Source organism: Glandiceps talaboti, chromosome 14, assembly GCF_964340395.1.
Source record: "Glandiceps talaboti chromosome 14, keGlaTala1.1, whole genome shotgun sequence".
Classification (NCBI taxonomy): Eukaryota; Metazoa; Hemichordata; class Enteropneusta; family Spengelidae; genus Glandiceps; species Glandiceps talaboti.
In genome coordinates, this window is record NC_135562.1 from 18,548,985 (window position 1) to 18,570,166 (window position 21,182).

At 35.2% G+C, this 21,182-nt stretch overlaps 2 protein-coding genes across 5 annotated transcripts in view; both read right to left on the bottom strand.

The window, feature by feature from the left end:
* LOC144446031 (gamma-aminobutyric acid type B receptor subunit 2-like) overlaps window positions 1–1,659 on the bottom strand; it is a 38,951-nt gene extending 37,292 nt beyond the window's left edge. For 3 of the 4 annotated variants that reach the window (XM_078135702.1, XM_078135703.1, XM_078135700.1), the window contains exons 1-2: window positions 1,448–1,659; window positions 370–650 (exon numbers count right to left, since the gene is read on the bottom strand). In XM_078135702.1, the coding sequence (XP_077991828.1) occupies window positions 370–624 (255 nt within the window). In that variant the 5' untranslated portion in view covers window positions 625–650; window positions 1,448–1,659. Of the gene's footprint in view, window positions 1–369; window positions 703–1,447 lie in introns of all 4 variants that reach the window. The other variant, XM_078135701.1, reaches the window with a different exon arrangement.
* Window positions 1,660–6,095: 4,436 nt separating this feature from the next.
* LOC144446033 (gamma-aminobutyric acid type B receptor subunit 2-like) lies at window positions 6,096–20,699 on the bottom strand. The gene is made up of 18 exons (XM_078135704.1): window positions 20,549–20,699; window positions 18,909–19,180; window positions 17,563–17,700; window positions 16,814–16,984; window positions 15,617–15,718; window positions 15,097–15,162; window positions 14,520–14,711; window positions 13,971–14,123; window positions 13,517–13,636; window positions 12,451–12,517; window positions 12,182–12,256; window positions 11,074–11,224; window positions 10,308–10,446; window positions 9,742–9,849; window positions 8,746–8,868; window positions 7,821–7,990; window positions 6,772–6,931; window positions 6,096–6,286 (listed from the first exon to the last, which is right to left on the bottom strand). Exons 2-18 carry the CDS (start codon window positions 19,158–19,160, stop codon window positions 6,131–6,133), a joined length of 2,343 nt encoding a protein of 780 aa, XP_077991830.1. The 5' UTR covers window positions 19,161–19,180; window positions 20,549–20,699; the 3' UTR covers window positions 6,096–6,130.
* Window positions 20,700–21,182: the final 483 nt, after the last annotated feature.

Sequence of the window (21,182 nt, forward strand, 5' to 3'; positions counted from 1 at the left end):
GCAAGCGTGGCGAGCTCATTTTCGGTTTCTAATAGTATAATAAATGTACTTTGTAAACAAAAGAAATCACATTTGATCAAATATTCATTACTTTGTAATGTTACATATCGATGTTCCTTAAGCTTGTGATAGTATATATTAATTACTTATATTATTTTACAAATTGTGTTCTACAAATCATTGGCTCGTTCATTGTGACAGTGCCCCTTTGTGTCATTACATTTTCATCGCCAAGACGAAGAAAGAAACTTGGAAATGTTATCCAATCATCTCGCCTTATTGGAAGTCAATTTTCTATCAACTCTATTTTGAAAACAAAACAAAGCATGTAATATCGTACATGCACAATGGAAATGTTAGGTGTCTTACCTTATCATCAACCCATTGCCACGTTAACTCATAATCACTCAGGATATCAGATCTGTTATTGACGTCATCCAAAGCCATTTCAATCGCTGGAATAATTCCCCCACTGGACCAAGCCGATGTATTTTCTACTGGCACAAAGCCAAGTAGTGTCAGCTTTGTTTTGGTATTACCAGTAGTACTTGTGATGTAAAATGCAAAGATTATGCTGAGGCACAGCCATTTTGTAGAAGTCTGTTTTTGGTAAATGTCGCCCATAATCCTTGAGATGATGAAATCAGTCTCTGGAACGATAGCAGACCCATATAAAGACTACATCAAAATGGATTCACATGGCTGTAAATGAATTTGTTTGAAAGTAATGAAGGTATCGAGTCAGATACCAACTGGTGCAATTGATCCAGCTACAGAAGTACGTCTTTGTCATTAGATATGCATACTCAACTTCAGGTTGAGCATAAACGTGAACATTTAACATCTAATCTACACTGATATATCAATGTTATATCACCATGACAACCATAATTATAAGTCCCCCCCCACTTGTTATTGTTCTATTATCTGATGTGACTGCCATGACATAACAATGTGTAAATGTTGTGAAGTTCTGTCAGCCTTATTTCTGCATTTAGTAAACTTGTATTGATTACTGTCATCAACCTAAAGGAAACGTCCAGTCAGACGTATTTCTGACTTAAGTACACTGGAAGTGATAATACTGCTATCAAGTCACATGAAATTTCTAGTCAGACACTAGGGAAACAAAGTTAATTATATCATTATCTACGTCTGACGTGACAGTAGACTTGCTCCTAAAGCCTCACCATGGCGCTTAATACACGCCAAAAGTCTAACTCAACAATTGATAAGTCAGGGTCGTCAAATGACAAGTCAGGACAAGGCAGTCGTGCTGTCGTAGTGTTTCTTACTGATATCTACATAGTTATATCGAACACAGCTTGTAAACACTTACTTGAAACAAGCTGTATGTTGCAATTTGATCTCTTAAATTGATAAACATCTAATATCAAATAAGTATTCCCCAAGAACCAAAAATATCAGAATCCTATGAGCTCATTACCTTATTATCCCTCTGTCACAAAATGTCTAGTTTTCTTGAGATGTGTCCGAAAATATTAATATGACCTGTCGACAGTAACAGCGAAAATTAAACACCTCTCATCACAACATTCTACGTTTAGTATGGAACGTTGAAGAACATTTGCCATGAAACGTAACTTCCTCTGAATCTGACAGAAAAGACGAAGTCAGAGCAAAAAACTTGACATTTTGCTCGGGTTATGGCGCAACAATGAGTCATAACATGACATCTACATATGAAAGGATGTCTGACAGTTTCATTTCCTCTTAAGACATTCTACATGTAACTTAACGATTGGTATGTCAATAGGAAAACTCTCTTCCTCTATAATACTACACTAAAGAGAGGTCAAATGTGCACAGTAAGTAACTATATATAGAAATGGATAATGTATCAAAAAATCACTGAGTGAGTTCCTCAATCAAAACTATAATCGACCTTATATCTTAACACAATAGATGCCATTACTGGGGCAGACAGACGTGACAGACAGGCAGGTAGGCAAACATACATACATACATACATACATACATACATACATACATACATACATACATACACACACATATACATACATACATACATACATACATACATACATACATACATACATACATACATACATACATATGTCACATGCCTGAAGTAGGAGACGTCACAACTTCAAGCACTAACCAATACAAGTGTAATTTATATAAAGATAACAGCAATGGTGTTGCTATGGGAGGTGTCTCATTGCTGGGCATATTTGCATACATTTTTAACTAGATTCGCATGCCTACCCATTCCTACTGTTATCTTTGAAATGAACATCACTATTTAGATGCTACTATGGGCGTTGCCTTGTTACTAGGCATATTTGCATACATTTTTTTAATAATCTTTAGTCACTTGCCTAACCATCCATGTTGTTATCATTGTAATATACACCGCCATTTGACTGTTGCTATGGTCGTGGTCTTGTTGCTAGGCTATTTAAATACACTTTTAAAATCTTTATTCACTGATCTATCCATCTCTGTTATTATCTTTGTAACAGGCATCATCATTTCACTGTTGCTAAGAGCATAGTCATGGTTGCTTGGGTCAGTTGTGTCAAAATGTTTTGAAGAGTAACTGCAGAAAAATACTTCCAGAAACACCCCATTCAAGTTTTAGCCTCATTCACTATTTAGTTTTCGAGATTTAAGATTTTGGCCAAAAACTGAGATTTTTAAACCTAATTTGCATATTGCAAAATGGGATCATCATGCTGTGAATACACATTCCCTGGGGCATTCCCTTTACATTTCAGCCAAATCTGCTCAGTAGTTTTTGAATGATAATTTTGACCAAAGGACACACTTGTATACCTAATTTACATATTACTATATGGGATCATCATGTCATGAACGTGTCATGCATATTAAGGAGTTATCTACATAACTAATGGATTTCGGTAAATAGGCTATATCTTAAGAATACACGATTCAAATTAACATATAATGGCACAAGATCACCTTGATGTTTCTCTGAAATCAAACGTAACTGTGGGTGATGTAAAATCATGAAATGACTCTCCAGAGCCAATAGTGTGGATTAATTGTTGTAGAAGAGGTTTTGGAAAGAATGTCGACTGCACAACCAAGTACTAAAGCAACCGCATACCCTTTATTGGTTATTAAAATTTTAAACTTTAACAAACTCTTACAAATCACACATATTCCTCAGCTCATATATAGTAACCAACGTTCCACAAATATTGACGTGAACTTGATATTGACCTACTTATGATTGGTTACTAAGGAAAGAGATTAATTGGTCAATAGGGAAGAGTTTACATTCCCAGATGGTCAAAATTACGGTAACTGGATGTTGGATAAGAGGCTGTAAATCAGAATCCTAAACTGCCCCAAGCTCAGCATGATTTCCTTTCCGATATATATATATATATATATATATATATATATATATATATATATATATATATACTGTAAAATGTTACCCCCCCCCCCCCCCGGACGGGTTTCTAAAGTACGACGCTGTCCCTTGGACAGGTTTCTAAAACATGACCCTCCCCCAATCCTAGGCCTCCCCCGGTCCATCTCCCCCCCCCTCGTAATTACTGAAGGTTCCCTAACGTTCATAACGGCGTCTCTTTGAATAGCTTGAAAGACGAATACATTCTGATAACTGTAAAGAGCCGTGATTTCCAAGGGGCTACACGGCCATAGTTAATGGAATGAAACGAAATGTTATACACATTGTAAGATAAATGGCTCATTCATAATCCAGGCCAATAAATATATCTGACACACGTTTCTAAAAAAAATAGTAATTTACTGAAAATAGTCACGAGTTATGAAAATGTGTGTAACTTAAAAAAATGTACAGATAGTTCCTGTTAACATAGTATCAACGTTGTAATAAGCAGATTTAAATGCTACGAGATATGTGTGTTGTCACGCCAAATGCTATCACTAAAAATCACATACAAATGGTATACAACACAAAAAAGGTAATGTAATTCACAATTAAAAATCTGAGATGCAAATTGTTTACATAAAATAATGGAATTAAATGGTATAAATAGAGTTCATAAGCTTAAGATTCAATTGAAAATTCATTATAATGGTGGTCTAGTATAATGCCAATATTCATAAATTCTATGATATTATAATCATCTTCTTGCATTGGTAGAACAGCTGGTTGCATGGAAGGAATTCTTGAACATTTGTATACGTATAATAAATTACGTCATCGGAGAGTTTACAAATTATATTTCTATACAAGGTTTGAGGTCAATCAATTGCAAATGATGTTTAGGTATAGTAACCTTTAAATATGCAGAAAGAATTACGCACCGAAACATGTCAATTCAGTCTGTGTTGTTTAAGTTGTACAAAGAAAATACTAAGTTTAGTACAACTTGCATTTCGTATAAATAAATTCAGAGATAATGGAATGGTGATAACATGATAAGATCTATCAGTGTGATCACGTGTCTTGAACAGTAGGGAAATCTGTTCACGAACACCGACTTGCACAGTCAAAAGTGTTAATGCACAGCCTCAGAAAATATATTTTGGCAGTCATCTACAATGTAGTGACATGAATTACATTATATGCTAAATATGAGTATCGAATAATTTATGATCTACATGTTGAGGGCGAAATTCTGCTTAATGAATGATACATGTATAATGTTTGACACAGCAGAGTACCTGAGAATTAATATTGGAATTTCGGTGATTTTGTCATATACTCGAATTAACTGGTGATAACACGCACATGATGGGATACTTAAACATACGTATACAACCCAAAAACCTACAATAACAATATACAGCATCTACAAGTTACAGTGATAGTTATCTGGATTTGTAATTTATAAAACAACTTAGCTATTTTTCTTCTGCTTGAAAATACAATGCTATTTGTCACGCAATAAATAGAACAAAAAACTACAATATATGTTTTTAAAAAATGCGTTATTGTACGTACAGGTTTGAAAGTGATTTCTTAAGAAACTGGATAAATACAAGTAATCATTTCATAAAAATCGTAAGTAAACATGCGTAATCAAGTAATCTATACATGGTGAAGCGACTGACGGGATATGATGAAAGATATACCCACTTCTTATCCATGTGGCTACAGCAACTAATAATATTGATATATTAACTTATCATTGACATTGGTTTGGCAATAGCATATAGATGTGACACGTGTATTTGTTCATAGTTCTTAAAGTAGAAATCTCAATTTATTTCCACAAATGTGTTAACTAAATTTAAGAAGGAAAATGTAAACAAGTAAATAAGGGAAATAATAAATCTTAAAATTTGTCAAAAGTGACATTTGTTTAATTCTATTGCCACTCTACAGTGTGATGTTCAAGGCGATGTACTAATCCATGACAAATAGCGGCCAACCTTTTGACTACTATGAAAAGTAGACACAATTTGTCACAAAGTTTTACGAATGGTCTACAAAGTAACACACTTTATAAGATGCTAACAAGATAGATTTCTCCTAATAAATGACAAAATGTTTTTCATTTCAATAACTTGCCCACTTTTTAAAAATGAAAATATAAAACTGCACACAGTTAAATGCGCTTATTATCATTGTAATATATTCAGTCATAAAAATAAAGATATGAATAAACTTAATAATATAACTTTTAATCCTGAACATATCAATAATATTGTCAGTTACCCAAGTTTTGTGGTATATAGTTCATGTTGTTCCACTTTTTCGACACATCTTTGTGCATAGCCATTACATATTCTCAGTGCTCTCATGAAGTTTTATAATTTGATTGACATGCTATTCCAGGTATCCGTTTGTATCATATTAAACACCAAAATAGTAGTGTGCTTATGCAAATTATCATGTTCGATATATTTAGCCAATTGCAAACTCAATTTAAACATACATACATACATACATACATACATACATACATACATACATACATACATACATACATATAAACCCATACACACACACACGTACATATATATATTCACACATTCACATTCATAGACATACAGCCACAAGTATGCATATGACAGTCACAGAAACAACCACACGTATGTATATGACACAGCCAGACGACACACACACACACACACACACACACACACACAAAAGCCTGTTTCTACATGTGTATACCATCTACAATTTTGATCCACGAGAATTATTCTTTCTCTTCTCTTCCTGCTTGTTCCTTGCTCTACTTGTATCTTGAAAACATAATGGTTTTGACAAACCTTCAGTAGTCCGCTTTGTTTGAAACTTTTTACCAGATGGATCTCGCCAAACAGCCTTTGCCTTTTAAAGTAAGGGATGCACCAATCAGACATAAAAACAAACAAACCTGTTGCTAAATATTACAATTGTAATTGTAATGATGCAAACATCAACGAAGCACAAAGGTCACAACATCAACTACACAAGTTACTCTACATGTATTCAAATCTTCTTCAGCTTCAAATTTAAACTTACTCGGAATGATATCGTGATGTGAATTTTGAAATGAAATATATATATGTCTATGAATGTTAATAGTCAATCCGAATTTGCTCAGCTAAATTCCATTTTATTGAAACCTCCACTCAGCCACGGCGTTGTAAATCAGCATGAGCAATGGGATTGTCAACTTTAATTTTCGTCTCCTTCCATTGAATATCGTCATTTACTGATGACTACAAGTGGTTGATGTCCTTAAATAAAATCTTTGTCTGTGTGAAATGAATTTCGTTTATTCAAGACGTTTGAAATAAAACTTTGTGTTCAAAATAATTCGTCAACCTTACCTTTTTAACAAACATCATGCATAAGGTGATAGTGGTGCATAGAAATATCGGTAGACTTGTAAACAGGTAGCTTAGAGTTGGCATATCATGAAGTGCCAAGTTTAGGATTATGATTACTAAGCTGGCCATCATGATGTTGTAGATAGATATACCAATTTGTCTGTAGAAAATATCAAATGTATGTATTTAGATAATAGTGCAAAGCAAAGCATAAGTCAAAATAACACTATGTATGTTCATCATGGAAGCACTATGATTTACAAGTTCATCATTTTTTCCTTTTTTGATTTAGAAACAGACATGTTTCGAACAAGTCACTTGCCCTTGTTGATTGTACTGACTGGATCTGATCTGACGGAATGATTCAAATTTGCCTTAGGTGTTCAGCAAACTGAAAGTGTGGAAAGGCTAGCTTCAATAAATGTAAATTCAGATGTCAAATTACTTTGTTCGCGCGATATTCGTTAAGTACATCTAACCGTCCACCTTCTATGGTAATGTCACTGAAGGTTGGCTGAATGTCTCGCTTTTCTAAATGAGCCTTAAGTGACGGATTATTGATTTTGATATTAATTACTCAAAATAGTCTTCCTTTATCCATGTCTTGTTTGGAATAGATATTCTTGACTGATTTTGAAATTAGTTTTGGATGTTAATCACAGTTTTCAGTAAATTGAAAGTTGTCGAACAGCTGAATGGTGAATTACTTATTGGCCATTCAATATGGTCATATACTGCCATTGCAATGATGACAGTACCAATTTTTAAAAGAAATAATTACTATGATCAATGTCATGAGCAATGTTTAAAAATTATTGCCGGGATATCATTGCAAGGCACTAGTATACTGAATCTACATTGATAGTGCCCTAGGTAAATAGAACATTATAAGTGCCTACCATATGCAAACTTTGATAACTATGAGGCACTAGTCCATATCCAATCTAAGCCAATCACTGAAGGGTACTAAAAATGGCATAACCTTAAATAAAATGCATAAACGCTATGAACAGTTTTGATTTATAAACTGAAACAAGTACTGTAGATACCTTGAATCATTTAAACCTTCTACTTGTATGTTTCTTGTTTCGTGTGCAAGAAAGCAACCAAATATCAGTAACAGTCCCTTCTGTCCAATTAGAATACCACTCCACCACCAGAAATGATCGGAGAAACACGAGTTGGCTCTCAATATACGGGTAATTGACTCTCCCATATTCTGTAGATAAAGAACACCAAAAAATCATTGACAATTATGGTGAGTAAGAACACATACAAGGAACCAAAAAGGTTGTGAGACGACGGACACGTATGTATGTATGTATGTATGTATGTATGTATGTATGTATGTATGTATGTATATCATTTATTGCATTCAAATGCCATTGACCCCAAATATAAATCACTATGAACAAAAAACACAATACGGTTAAAGGTTACAGTTTCAATTCATTTGCTTCAGTTCTTACTGTTAGAGCATGCTTGACTTTGTAAGTTAACTATTTGGTCAGATGATAACATCTCATTAAATTTGTCATAAGAATAAAAATATTGTGGAATATATCTGGACTGTATGTATATATTGATGCATGTATGCATGTATGTATGTATGTATGTATGTATGTATGTATGTATGTATGTGTGTGTGTGTGTGTGTGTGTGCGTGCGTGCGGGAGTGTATGTATGTATGTATGTATGTATGTATGTATGTATGTATGTGTGTGTGTGCGTGCATGCATGTATGTATGTATGTATGTATGTATGTATGTATGTATGTATGTATGTATGTATGTATGTAACATGTATGTATGTATGTATGTATGTATGTATGTATGTATGTATGTATGTATGTATGCAAGCATGTGTGTCCGTGTGTTTATGTCTGTGCAAGATGTGTGTGTTTATGTGTGTTAATAAGTGACATGTGTGTGCATAAATATTAAGGTCTAATCTTTCATAAGTATGGGTACTTACTTCTGTAGACACCTCAATAAGACGCGTTGTGCAGGGATCAACCAGTTGCCAAGTAGTTAAGACAATAATATCAGCCAACAGTAGGATAAGGACAAATATTATCAAATGTCTGTCGTGCATTGGCTGTAAAAAATAGAACATTATATTGGAATTACTTCTCTTAATAATTATAACACATCATTCTATGCATATATTAAGTATGAGAGTCAGTTAACATTTATCCCACTTATTTATATTAATAGATACATGTGCCACGATTGACACCCATTAACATGGGTAGAAATAACCTGCCTAACTCCTACCTTAGAAATATCTGTGTACATGTGAGCTCGTCCTTCACTACAGTAGATGAACTGATCTCATCTTGACTTAGGACACCTATGGGAGGTTTCTTGAAATCATCTTAGTACACCTACTGTAGGTCTCCTGGGAAACTCCAGACTTAGGACACCAGGGGTCTGCTGAAGCCATCCCGACTTAGGACACCTACAAAGTGTCTTCTGAAACCCTCCTGACTTAGGATACATACAGGAGACCCTATGACACCACTCTGACTTAGCACACCTACATGACCACTCCTGAAACCGTCCCACCTCAGGAGTGTCTCCTGAAACCATCCCGACTTAGGACAAATACAAGGCATCTCTTGAAAACCCCGAATGGGAAGTCTCCAGACTCTACGCTGAAACATTTACCTATGTAGCATTTACCACAGAATGTTTAAACGCAGATCCAGTTTGAGATATAGAACAGAGTATGTCTGATCTAGCATACCTTATTGTATGAAATGGGTCTTTAGCAATTTTGGTCAAAGAGTTTGTCAATACTTTGATTTTTTCTCAAGGATCATTTTATTGGCGATGTTAGTGACGAGACTCATTACATGTATCATTTAGTACATTTTACACCAACGTTAACACTACTACCTTTCCATTGTAAACGCAAATGCATTACAACTTTTGTATTGGAATGACACTTTGTCATGCAGTGACTTACCCCTTTCCGAATTTTGGTTTTGACAAAAATCCTATGGATGCGCCAAGTCTTCGCAAACATTGGTCCAAATCCTAGCGTAAACCCAACAGTTAGAACCCATTTTCCAACCTATAGAGAGAATAATTTATATCTTAACCCAACACCTTTTATAAACATAATATAAACTGACCTCAAAAGAAATATTCATCATTAATATAATTGTAAACATGGACCAAAAGTGACTGGACCAGCTGTGTGTTCACTATCTAGGTAACAATTGTGGCCAGCACTGACCTGTGACATACCTAGAAGTGACAAAGTTGGTGGTTCACGATCTAGTCTTCATGGAAAGCGACAATCTTTTATTTTCCCACTGTCTTAACAAAGTATTTAGCGGCCATTTTGGATCCTAAAATGAGCTAATTTTCATAATGTTTTAACCTCTATTGAAAATGTTGTATGTTTACCCCTGATGTCATTTCTTGTTTTTAACTGAGAATGGGTTGAACATTTTCTTATAGCAGGTAAGGTTTAAACAGTTTATTTCTCTTGAGCATTTAACATTATATCCGAAATTATCCACTCACCAGACAGGCAGTTGTACGTTGGTTGTCAGTGTATAAGAAACGAGAGTTCATTAAACCAAATGGGATGATTGATACATACACCAACAAAGCACCAAATAAAGTAATGTTATTCATCCTGGGAGAAGATAACTTGATGAATCTACAAAGGAATTAACATGGCAAGTCAGTTTGATTGAAACCTCCATGGAACACTAGCTGTGTAATGTCAAGTTTGATAATTGTGCTGTAAACATGTCAAGATGTCACAACTTTGGTTAATGTGTATCATGTCTTTGTCATATTGTTGTCTTTGTCGTCGTTATCTCATAGAGTTCAACTACGTAAGTTGTAAGGGGCGAGATCAATGCAGGGTGTCGTGCAATGTAGGATAAAAGAATAATTCGGTTAGGCCTCATGATCAGATCCCGTCTTCTATCTGAATTGGACAAATTGAAAATTGTTTCACACAGCACAATTAATTTCTTATCAGTATGTCGTGGTGTGTAGTGCTATGAATGCAAAGCCGGTGTATATTGAGAAAAATGGCATTCTTGTGACCAGCATTTACCATCGCGAAAATTCTTCTATTTCTTGATTTGAAGACAGTTTAAAGACAATTTCATATTTTGGGGTTTAAAAGAGATTCCATTGAAAGAAATATTGTTCCTGAAGGAGAACTAATGGTTCATCCATCCTCAAACTAAAATAATTAAGTTGTTTAGTCTACATAGAACTACTGATCTCGCCCCTAATATTATTATCATATTGCTGGTGACTACAGACATACCCATGGTTTCGTTTGATGATGTTGAGGCAGAGAAAGAAGATATCAAGTAAGATTCCAAACGATGCAAACACTGTAGCCGAGATAAGTAGTCCATCGTGTACGTAAAGGGTCTTGTATTCTAACTGTTCTCCATCCAATGGTGGCAGACTACCTACGAATGGTAGAATTCTAATTCTAATTCGTTGAAATTATATTAAACTGTAGTTATGTAAAATTACATGCAATGCAAGAGTTGTACTTTCAGAATTTGCATAAAAGAGACCAGATGTAAACTGAATGCCTCTTGTAAGGGCAAACCATACATTGTTGTTCCGACACACATTAATGTCCTTGCTGAGCTATAGCTATATACAGTATGTACCCTTTGGTAACCCCTTTATAGGACGCACGAACTTTGTCATTGTTAAAGTATATATATAATTATATTGAATTTGAAAAATGCATTCTCAAGAGGTAACATATTATTGGAAACCTGTTATGCAAATGACTAATAGATAATCAGTTATTGTGATTACCATGGCAGATGAGTAGCAGGTTTCATTAGAATTGATGCTGTAGCTTCTGAGATTGATTGTGTTCTCAGACACGGTCAAAGCCGGACAAACAAACCATAACAGGATTTACCTCTTCTTATGGGAGGTAAAAAATGGGGTACGCCTTGGTGCCAAAAATTGAAAAAGGCAAATGCACAGTCAACATAAGTTATCGGGTGTTATATCTCATGGTTTTGATATAGCCTTCAGTGATTGGCTTAGACTCTATCATGTGGTATACACTACATGCCCATAGTGACCTAAATTTATATTGAAAGAACAAAATTCTATTTCCGTTGGGTACTATTACAGTACCAAGGTAGTTCTACCGGTGGTTTTGCTTTGGCTCTGGAAAGAATTCATGCCTGGGAATGTGATGTATTATAAACCACTTACTGCCTGGCATTCAGGCACTAGTAGACGCCATATTAATCCTCATGCTGTTCTGTTACAGTAGTAACTATTTCCCTCGGATTTAAGCATTGGAAAGTGGTTGCTACGTTACAGCCCACATGGTAATAGACGTATACTTCTGCCCTCATAGCCAGACAATAAGTGTATCATGTAAAACTAACCTTGCCATAGGAATGGCTCTGTAATTGTTATATTGCCTTCGTAATCAGACATACCACGTGATTCTGGCTGTCCATCTGGAAGTAAATATCGAGTTGTAAATAAAATTATGGAGCGCTATTTCAATCAAAACGTGATTTTATTCAAATATCATGTGAGTATAAATTTCATGGTTGTATGTATGTATGTATGTATGTATGTATGTATGTATGTATGTATGTATGTATGTATGTATGTATTAAACAAAAACAATGGCAATATGGCAACTTACCTTTAATTTGACGAATTTCAAAATTTCCCATGATTCTTTCGCCTCGACTGTCGAATCGAACATAACCCTTTAAGATAACCAGATGTAGGCCTATCATAAAGACACTGCTTTTAGATTGACTCACACACATTCATTGTTGGAATACAATATTCAAAATATCCCTCAATTGACAAAAAAATTATACCAAACTATCTTCAATTAGAAGTTTACATACTTAAGATATTGCCTAATGATCTAAAATGATAAATTATGCAAAAGAATCGTTAAGCTAGCTAGATCAATCAGCTCACAACACATGCACATTTTCATAATCAATTTAAGTAACAAATTACATGAAATTTGAGGCTTGTATTTCAAGACATTAATTTATAAAAAATCATCAATTATGCAAATAACTTTAAATCTAAAACTACATTTAATACGATCTGTGTCAAATACGTTCACTTTAATATCATCAATGCATGTACCAAATGATGTGGAAATTGAAGTGTGCATTCTTAAGATAAAGCCGAATAAATTCAAAATGAGGAAAGAAATGCGACACGTATAGGAATTGAACCCTCGTCCCCTAAACACTAGTCAGAGTGCTCTAACCAGCTGAGCTAACGTGAACAACAGGTAGATAACGTGAACCTATCCTGATGTATACCTTCTTTCCTCGATGCAGTGGTGAGAAGCCAACTCTTTTTTATAAAGCTTACTTAAAATGACTTTATGGTGAGTTTCTTTCATTTACAGCAAACCCAAATAGTTCAAATGACCGACTACAGCAAACCACGTCAAACACTTTCGCTTCATTATCAATGCATGTACCAATCACAATGATACTCAGTTTTATTTTATTAGGAAGTGATTTACAATATCACCGAAGTCAATTTTCATGTCACCGGGCAATTTTAATATCACCGTGATTGTTGAATTTCATAAATTCTAATCTTTTGTAATCAGAATGTACATGTATGCTTAATATCTAACCCACATCGATTTATTTCCCATGTAATCAAGAAGCTGAGATAATATTGCTGTGTTTTATAACAGGCAAAAGACTTTTGCCTTACATACTTACTGACACCCCATGGAACGATGTGTTGCGGAGTGCTTCCAGCATAAGTTTTGCCATTTCACTGTTCTCATATGTAAAGTCCTGTAGTAATGCTGGACGTGTCTCGTTTGAAGTAGTAAGCATCTAAGGAAATGTAATCATGAAAACTGATGTATAATTCCATATTGTGTTTTTGGTGAACAATTCTCATCCATTGTGCATTTAAGTGAGTGATAAATCTGACAACAATCGTTACTAATGTTCTAACCCTGCCTTCGATAAGCAATGTTTGCTACTTTGCTGTTTTCTTATGTTAAATTCGGAAGTTTTGCTCAATGCGTCTTGTTGAAGAGGCAAATATATAAATGGTAACCAAGAAAATACCAATCCCCTCTCTTCTATATACATATGTACTTTAAAAATGTATTGCTGTGATTGTTTTAAATTTTAGTAGTCAAGTAACAAGTAGAATACGTACAATGTTAGAAAGTCTCTCGATACTGGTATTCAAAGCCAACGCAAGAGCCCAAACAGCATCATAGCCAAAACCATGCCACAGATGGTAGTCGAGGTGTTCGTATTGGTGGCGTTGTAGTGCAGATCTATACATCCTGTCATATTGGTGGAAGGTCTGAAATGTGGTGAAATGAGAATTGCGAAGAGTAAGGACGTAAACGATGGGAAATCGTTGGGAAATTAGCGACATTGAAGAGTTTTGTTGTACAAAATGCTCCCCTAACATACTGGTATGTCCCTTATAATGTATGTCACATGTGTGTGTATGTGTGTGTGTGTGTGTTTGTCTGTATGTCTGTGTGTCTATGTCTATATGTCTATGTCTGTCTGTCTGTCTGTCTGTCTGTCTGTCTGTCTGTCTGCCTGCCTGCCTGCGCGCGCGCGCGTGCGTGCGTGCGTGCGTGCGTGCGTGCGTGCGTGTGTGTGTGTGTGTGAGTGAGTGGGCGTGATTGAAGACAGTATCAGCCAAATATCCGAATGGCATTTTGTCTTCAATAAATAGGATACATACCTGACCACTGATTGTCGTTTGGTTTGATATATCTTTTGCATTTTGTACAATTTCAATTGTATTTTCCAATACTGTTCGCATTTCATCATGTGTACAGTTTACTGCATCATCTTCCTTCATCCACCAATTTGTAGAATACCAACCTACTATAATGTAGGCATACTTGGCACCATACATACTTAAATGATATGCCTGATAACAACAAGAGTGAATAGACAAAAGAAAAAGAGTGAATAGACGAAATTGAAATCTATGCGTATTTTTGTCTACCTTGTCATACAGAAACTATATAGTTAGCGTAGCATATACACAAGGATTTCCGAGTTGTTTATATGCATAGCTACCTCTAGCTCACCATTCGTATTTAGAATGTGACTTTGTAATATCAAACTTCTATCATTTTCCCCTTGATCTGATTTAAACTCCATTTCAAAGGGTCCATGGGGACCCACGATTTGCATAATGATTTTGAGTTGAGAGTCTTCATCAACAAAGTAACACCAACAATTTAAAATGCTTATATCCGTGGCGCATTCTCCATAAAGCAAATTTTATCCCATGTGAGAAACCAACTTACATTGCAAAACAATGATCGTGCATGATCTTCATAAGAATTCACGAATATTATACGCCCATCTGCCTTCTAAAGTTACAAAAGAAATAAAACGTATTAAAACTTAATGACATGTGACGAACTCTTTTTTATTAGTTATATATTTCGACAAGATTTTTTAACGATGACTATAAAACAGCGTTCACATCACTTTTAACTGCCAACCATTCAGACATTGCAGTCGACTGCTCTGAAGTACATGATAAATTGCATATATGATACTGTATGGTTTGGAGATTAGCATCTTAGAATTCATGTCACATGTAATGAAATAGTGCACATAAATCTTCTAAAATGATATTGTGTACACACAAATATGTATACTCATATATACATGTACATGGTATGTATGTATGTATGTATGTATGTATGTATGTATGTATACATGCATATATATATGTGTGTGTGTGTGTTTGCGTGTTTGTGGTTGTGTGTGTGTGGATGTGTGTGTGTGTGTGTTTGCAGTACTTATTTGCTTACTTACTTGTACTATCCGTAGTTTTTGTTCTGGAGAACGAGTGAACACTAGAGATGCCACGATTTCGATATCCATACGTGCAAGATTGGACTCTAAATTTTCTACCAGCTTCGTGTCGTCAAATCAAAATACATAGTGGATAATAGAATCAATTATACTGGTTTGTTTTCTTTTACACCTTCTCGCTAAAATGTTATTCTTGTGTGTTAGGAGTGATTTTCAAAGTTAGATTCGGTGACATGTGACTAAACATAGAATATATCTATCGTTTTGAAATTATTTTGTAATTGGATAAAATACAGGGGGAAGAGTAAGCAGAGGAAGCGCATTGTGATAATATTTAGTGTAACGTGTTTTATAAGAAATAAAGATTAAGATGAAGATGAAGAAGTTTAATCATTGATAAAAAGGGGTAGTTATACCAAGCAACCAATTCTAACGTGTTTATAGTAACTTACACATCGATAGACGTCTGTTTGATAACATACCGCCGACATTCCAAATTGCTCATTCGTAATTATATATTCTGAATATTTACAACAGATATTTCCGTATGTGTCATTTGGTCAATATTGTGAAGGTTATGAAATATGTGACGTACATAGTTGGACTACATTATCTGACAATTGTACCAAGTTTGTTTAAAACCAGACCATGTATGCACGAGGTATACATGAACACATATTTCGGGTCATATTACCCTGAAAATTCAAGGTATATATATATGGTATATATATATATATATATATATATATATATATATATATATATATATATATATATATATATATATATATATATATATATATATATATATATATATATATATATATTAAGATTTCAATGTTGAGGTAAACGATATATGTTTATGGTAAATGTAGCCGCCATTCGTCAGTTGTATCCAGAGTTAGTGGGCAAAATTGTGAACTACCATTCGGTCATAATCGCAAAGATTGTTCATAAAATGCACATTCTAGTATCTTACATTTGTGCCAGCTTTAGATGAAATGGGCCCATGCATATCATGATCAGATCCATATATTCGGCCATTATCGCAAAGTAAAGAATCGAATTCGAAGTTAAATGGATATGCAGACTTTAATTTATCCTCTGATTTTTGCCATACTTGGTTAGAATGGGCCCATGCATGCCAGCTGTGTACAAAGCTAAGTCAACAAACACAATACGAATCTCTTTTCTTACCTCGACGAAGATTCTCTCAGGCTGATACAATATAGCAACTTTTTTCCAGTTAAAGTATTCCAATATTGCCAGCCGTACTCTATTCGAAGATATTTCTGATATTTGTGTTCTTGAGAACAATGGATACGTAGACTTGTCAGAGAATTGCGGAGAAACAGTCGAGTAGGATATCTGAAATATAGTCAGATGAGAGAGAGTTATATGTCATAGCAACGATGCCTGGCAACCGAAACTGGGGTAATGTTAAAGGAGCACTAAAAGTTTACACTTCGGTTTTAACAACGAGATGTGGCTGGGAACATATAGGCAGCAATATGTCCGTCTATCTATCTGTCTGTCTGTCTGTCTGTCTGTCTGTCTGTCTGTCTGTCTCTCTCTCTGTCTGTCTGTCTGTCTGTCTGTATGTATGTATGTATGTATGTATGTATGTATGTATGTATGTATGTATGTATGTATGTATGTACATGTATGTATGCATGCATATATGTATGTATGCATCTCTATATATGTCTGTCTGTCTGTCTGTATGTATGTATGTATGTATGTATGTATGTATGTATGTATGTATGTATGTATGTATGTATGTATGTCCGCATATATATCCATTTCTACGAACAAGCAATCAACCATCCAGCCATCCCCACCAGAAGACATTTCTTAGTAGCGGAATTATATTTCAGTTATTGTTTTTATCTTTCATTTTGCAAAAGAGGTGGATTTAGTAAAGAATTCAAAATAATTTGTCTTACCTGTATTAGATTATAAATGTGTGAGAATGCGGCTACTGGAGCAGTGGCAATGGAACAACCACCACCAAGTATAGCTATCTTCTGTGGTTTCCTATGCACATGCTCAGATAGCAGATAACTGGCATATCCTGGGTCACACTGATGTTTGAAATGGAATAAGGTTGTGGTCAGAATGTACGGCAGATGGGCTGTGGAGTAATGGGGGGGGGCATGGAAAAAATTGAGGGTTCACTGTTTAGATCAACGTTAATCCTAAACTCCATTTGGAGGTATGATTACGACAAAAGAACAATAACTTCAATTTACCATAAATGTATACATATCAATCGTCAATAACAACGCACTATCGAATGCCTGTGTTACGTCATAGATAGAATTAAAGGCAAGTGACTGAAATAAGGATTTACAAATAGCATTTGCCGTTTCCAGCCAGTGGAACCTCGGGTAAGAGGCACACAAGCTAACGGATCTGCAAAACGACTTCTTAAGTCTCTGACATTATTAACAAAGAATCATCCCTAATGTAGTCACTCCCAACGTCTTCATCAGCAAACCACTGCCATAATCAGTATACAATAGACATCGCTTAAAACATAAACAAACACTATACGAAATGTCACATTTAACCATGTCTTTCCACCAGGCTAAATCTTTAGCAGAGGATGTGTGTTAAAATGTGGTGAGTAGGAGACGAAGCTCCACATTTGACTTAATTTGCCTCCGGTGATCTCTCCCCAGGGGGCTGTAGACAGTCAAAAGTGTCACTGCGTCTCATACTACCCCTGGACAGAGATGATGGTTAGGTGGGTTACAGGTAGGGTAATGGTTGGGTAAATGAGGGTAAATTTGACTTTTCGTATAGTGAAATACTCATATATAAGGCCAAATAAAAAAAAGTTGTTTGGTTCCGGTTACCCGACCCAACCTAGTTTTTCACGCAAACCCTAAACTTTTCCTTTTACATTTTCAACAACAACAAAAAGAAAATCGCAAGAAATGGTGGATGCAGAAACTGACATCAACTTAAAAAGACAATATAAAACTGTTCTTCCAATCTGTAATGGCTGTACATCTGATGAGAAGAAACCAATATAACGCAGAGACCATAGAAAACAACAGAAAACATAACTATCTGAACTAGACACACATATGAAAAAAAAACAATGTAAAAAATAAATTAAAAAATCTTCCTACCCCACCTATTTTAAAATTGAATGTAATCGGAACCAAACATTTTTACGCCTAATTATTCATGGTATCTAGTCAGTTGTCAAAGCCTTTTCTTAAATATAATTTATGAAAATGCCTTCAGTTCCTGGAGTGTTGTTTCCCTTTTAATGTCTTACCTTATCATCAACCAATTGGCACGTCAACTCATAGTCACTCAGTAGATCAGATCTGTTGTTAACGTCATCAAGTGCCATTTCAATCGCTGGAATAATTCCACCACTAGACCAACCCGATGTAATATTTACAGGCACAAAACCCAGCACAGCCAGCTTTGTTTTATTATTACCATTTGCATCAGTTTTGTAAAATGTCAAAATTACTAAACAGAACAATACTGTAAAAGGCCACTTAAGACAAGTGCTATTCATAATCGTTGTCGGGTGAGTTCCTAGAAAAATAAAATTAATCAATAAAGTTTTTAAAAACATAGTAATTACAGTGAATGAGACATGAACACAACCGAAATGGTCTATAAGGCAAATCTTGCCAATGATAATACGAAATATAAGAAGTATTTTTTTTGTAAGTTTGCTAACTTGTGTCATGTGACATGTTGCAATCAATGCATAAAGTCTCTACGAAGATATACATCTTCATGATGTTGATTTTGAGAGATTTTAAGAATCAATTCAGAATCTTCAATCATCTATAAAACCTTGATTTCGTAATATTTTAAGGAGAATTTTTAACAAGACCAGAATCGGATCTCCATTGTTACTCATCTCAAAGACAGTCTGTCAAGACATTTTCATCTAATCCGTTCACAATCTTTTGAGACATCCTGTTAATGTAAGATTCAACAGTCGTCCAATTTACACGCCCATCTCAGGTTCCCACGCTACGAAAGAAACATACTTCTGACACTCAAAGGAAACATTGCTTCTGAGTATGACAATTGCAATGGAACACTGTCATCAGGCAAATAAGCCAGATTCAACGCGATGGTCTGAACTTGGGACGGATAACAGCTTATGTAGTGACTGCCACGTGACAAAGTTTGCAAACAAACACAAAATAATTTCATCTTGGCATCCGTATTGGACGAACCCTGAACTCTAAACACCGATTTCCGGTATATGTAACTAGCCATACAATCTTACAAACTACACTGTTATGACCATTTCCTGTCCTATTTAATGACCGAAACCATTGCATAGCACATAGTTTCCCATGCTTAACTGACTCATTTTCAAACAATGATATTAATCATGCTATTGAATTATTTCCCGATATGGACTTTTTCATGTTTAAAACGTTGTTGATAATGTCATCAAGAAATGTTTCTCAAGATGGCTGGTACGATAGGCGAACATAATTCTGGTGCTTTCTTGTAATTTTCCATTTCAATGAAATTTCTTACCCATGCTTTTAGGATCTGTATTCTATTAGAAAACATATTTTGACTAAAAGGTAAGATTAAGTTCACATAATTGAGGCCACGGTTGAAACCAAGATTTAAATAATATGACTTAATGTTGTGGGAACTCTCAATTAGTATAGTCGACACTAATAGATATATCAATTGACGAGTGAAAATTATAATCTTCCCGCCTGACTGACGAGGTTATTGTACAACTGGATAACAACGCCTCGCTTTCCCAATTTTCTGGTTGAGGCGTCGGGAGGATAGTTTGTATAATACCGGTATACGTGCGTTTCCCAAGCGTAACAAGAAGTAACCGCTGATTTTCCACGAGCTTTACAGCAAAGACTAATATAGTAAATATTGGTGAACAAGAATGGAATGGATTCTCACCGTGAGATTAAATGTTTTCCAGGCTGTTCTTCTGCCCCGGCTTCCTTAACGACAACGAAAATAATCCGCCTATAACTGTTCAGATAACTGTTTAGCACGTCGTTCACATACGGATGCGTGAGGCCTAGTGGAGCAGCTGAGTGTATTGTTCTTTCCGGTCTCTGTCGGTTCTTCTGGGTAGAAGTGAGTGCATGATAAACAAAACATAAACTTTTATGAGACAGCAGCCTTTCAAGTTAAAATTCATATAACCCAAAGCAGTAAAAGTTTTTATTGGTACAAACATACTAAACTTACATAAAAGTGGTATGGTGTGACGTGGTGGTTTATAATAAAACAACAACCCCCACTATCACATTTTACAAACCGGTTCTCTGGGCGGGCAATAGTTTAGCAAATGATAATGGGAGTGTCACATTTTACCTTCCGAAAGGGGAGGTTATGTTATGTGTTTGTCTGTGTCTGTGTCTGTGTCTGTGTCTGTGTCTGTCTGTCTGTCTGTCTGTCTGTCTGTCTGTCTGTCTGTCTGTATGTCTGTCTGTTGAAGTTGTTTTCGAAAGGTCGACCTTATTTTATAGCACAGTGATTTTGATGAGTTGTCCTATGAATTTTTGTTGTGATATTAGTCTGTTGA

Excerpts from the sequence above, each read along its gene's own strand:
- LOC144446033 (XM_078135704.1), bottom strand. The coding sequence starts at position 19,160 with ATGAATAGCACTTGTCTTAAGTGGCCTTTTACAGTATTGTTCTGTTTA. Across the intron at positions 13,637-13,970 it reads TCGAGAGACTTTCTAACATT|ATGCTTACTACTTCAAACGA; the intron begins GTACGTATTCTA and ends ACATTTCCTTAG. Across the intron at positions 12,257-12,450 it reads TGAAATTCGTCAAATTAAAG|ATGGACAGCCAGAATCACGT; the intron begins GTAAGTTGCCAT and ends ATTTACTTCCAG.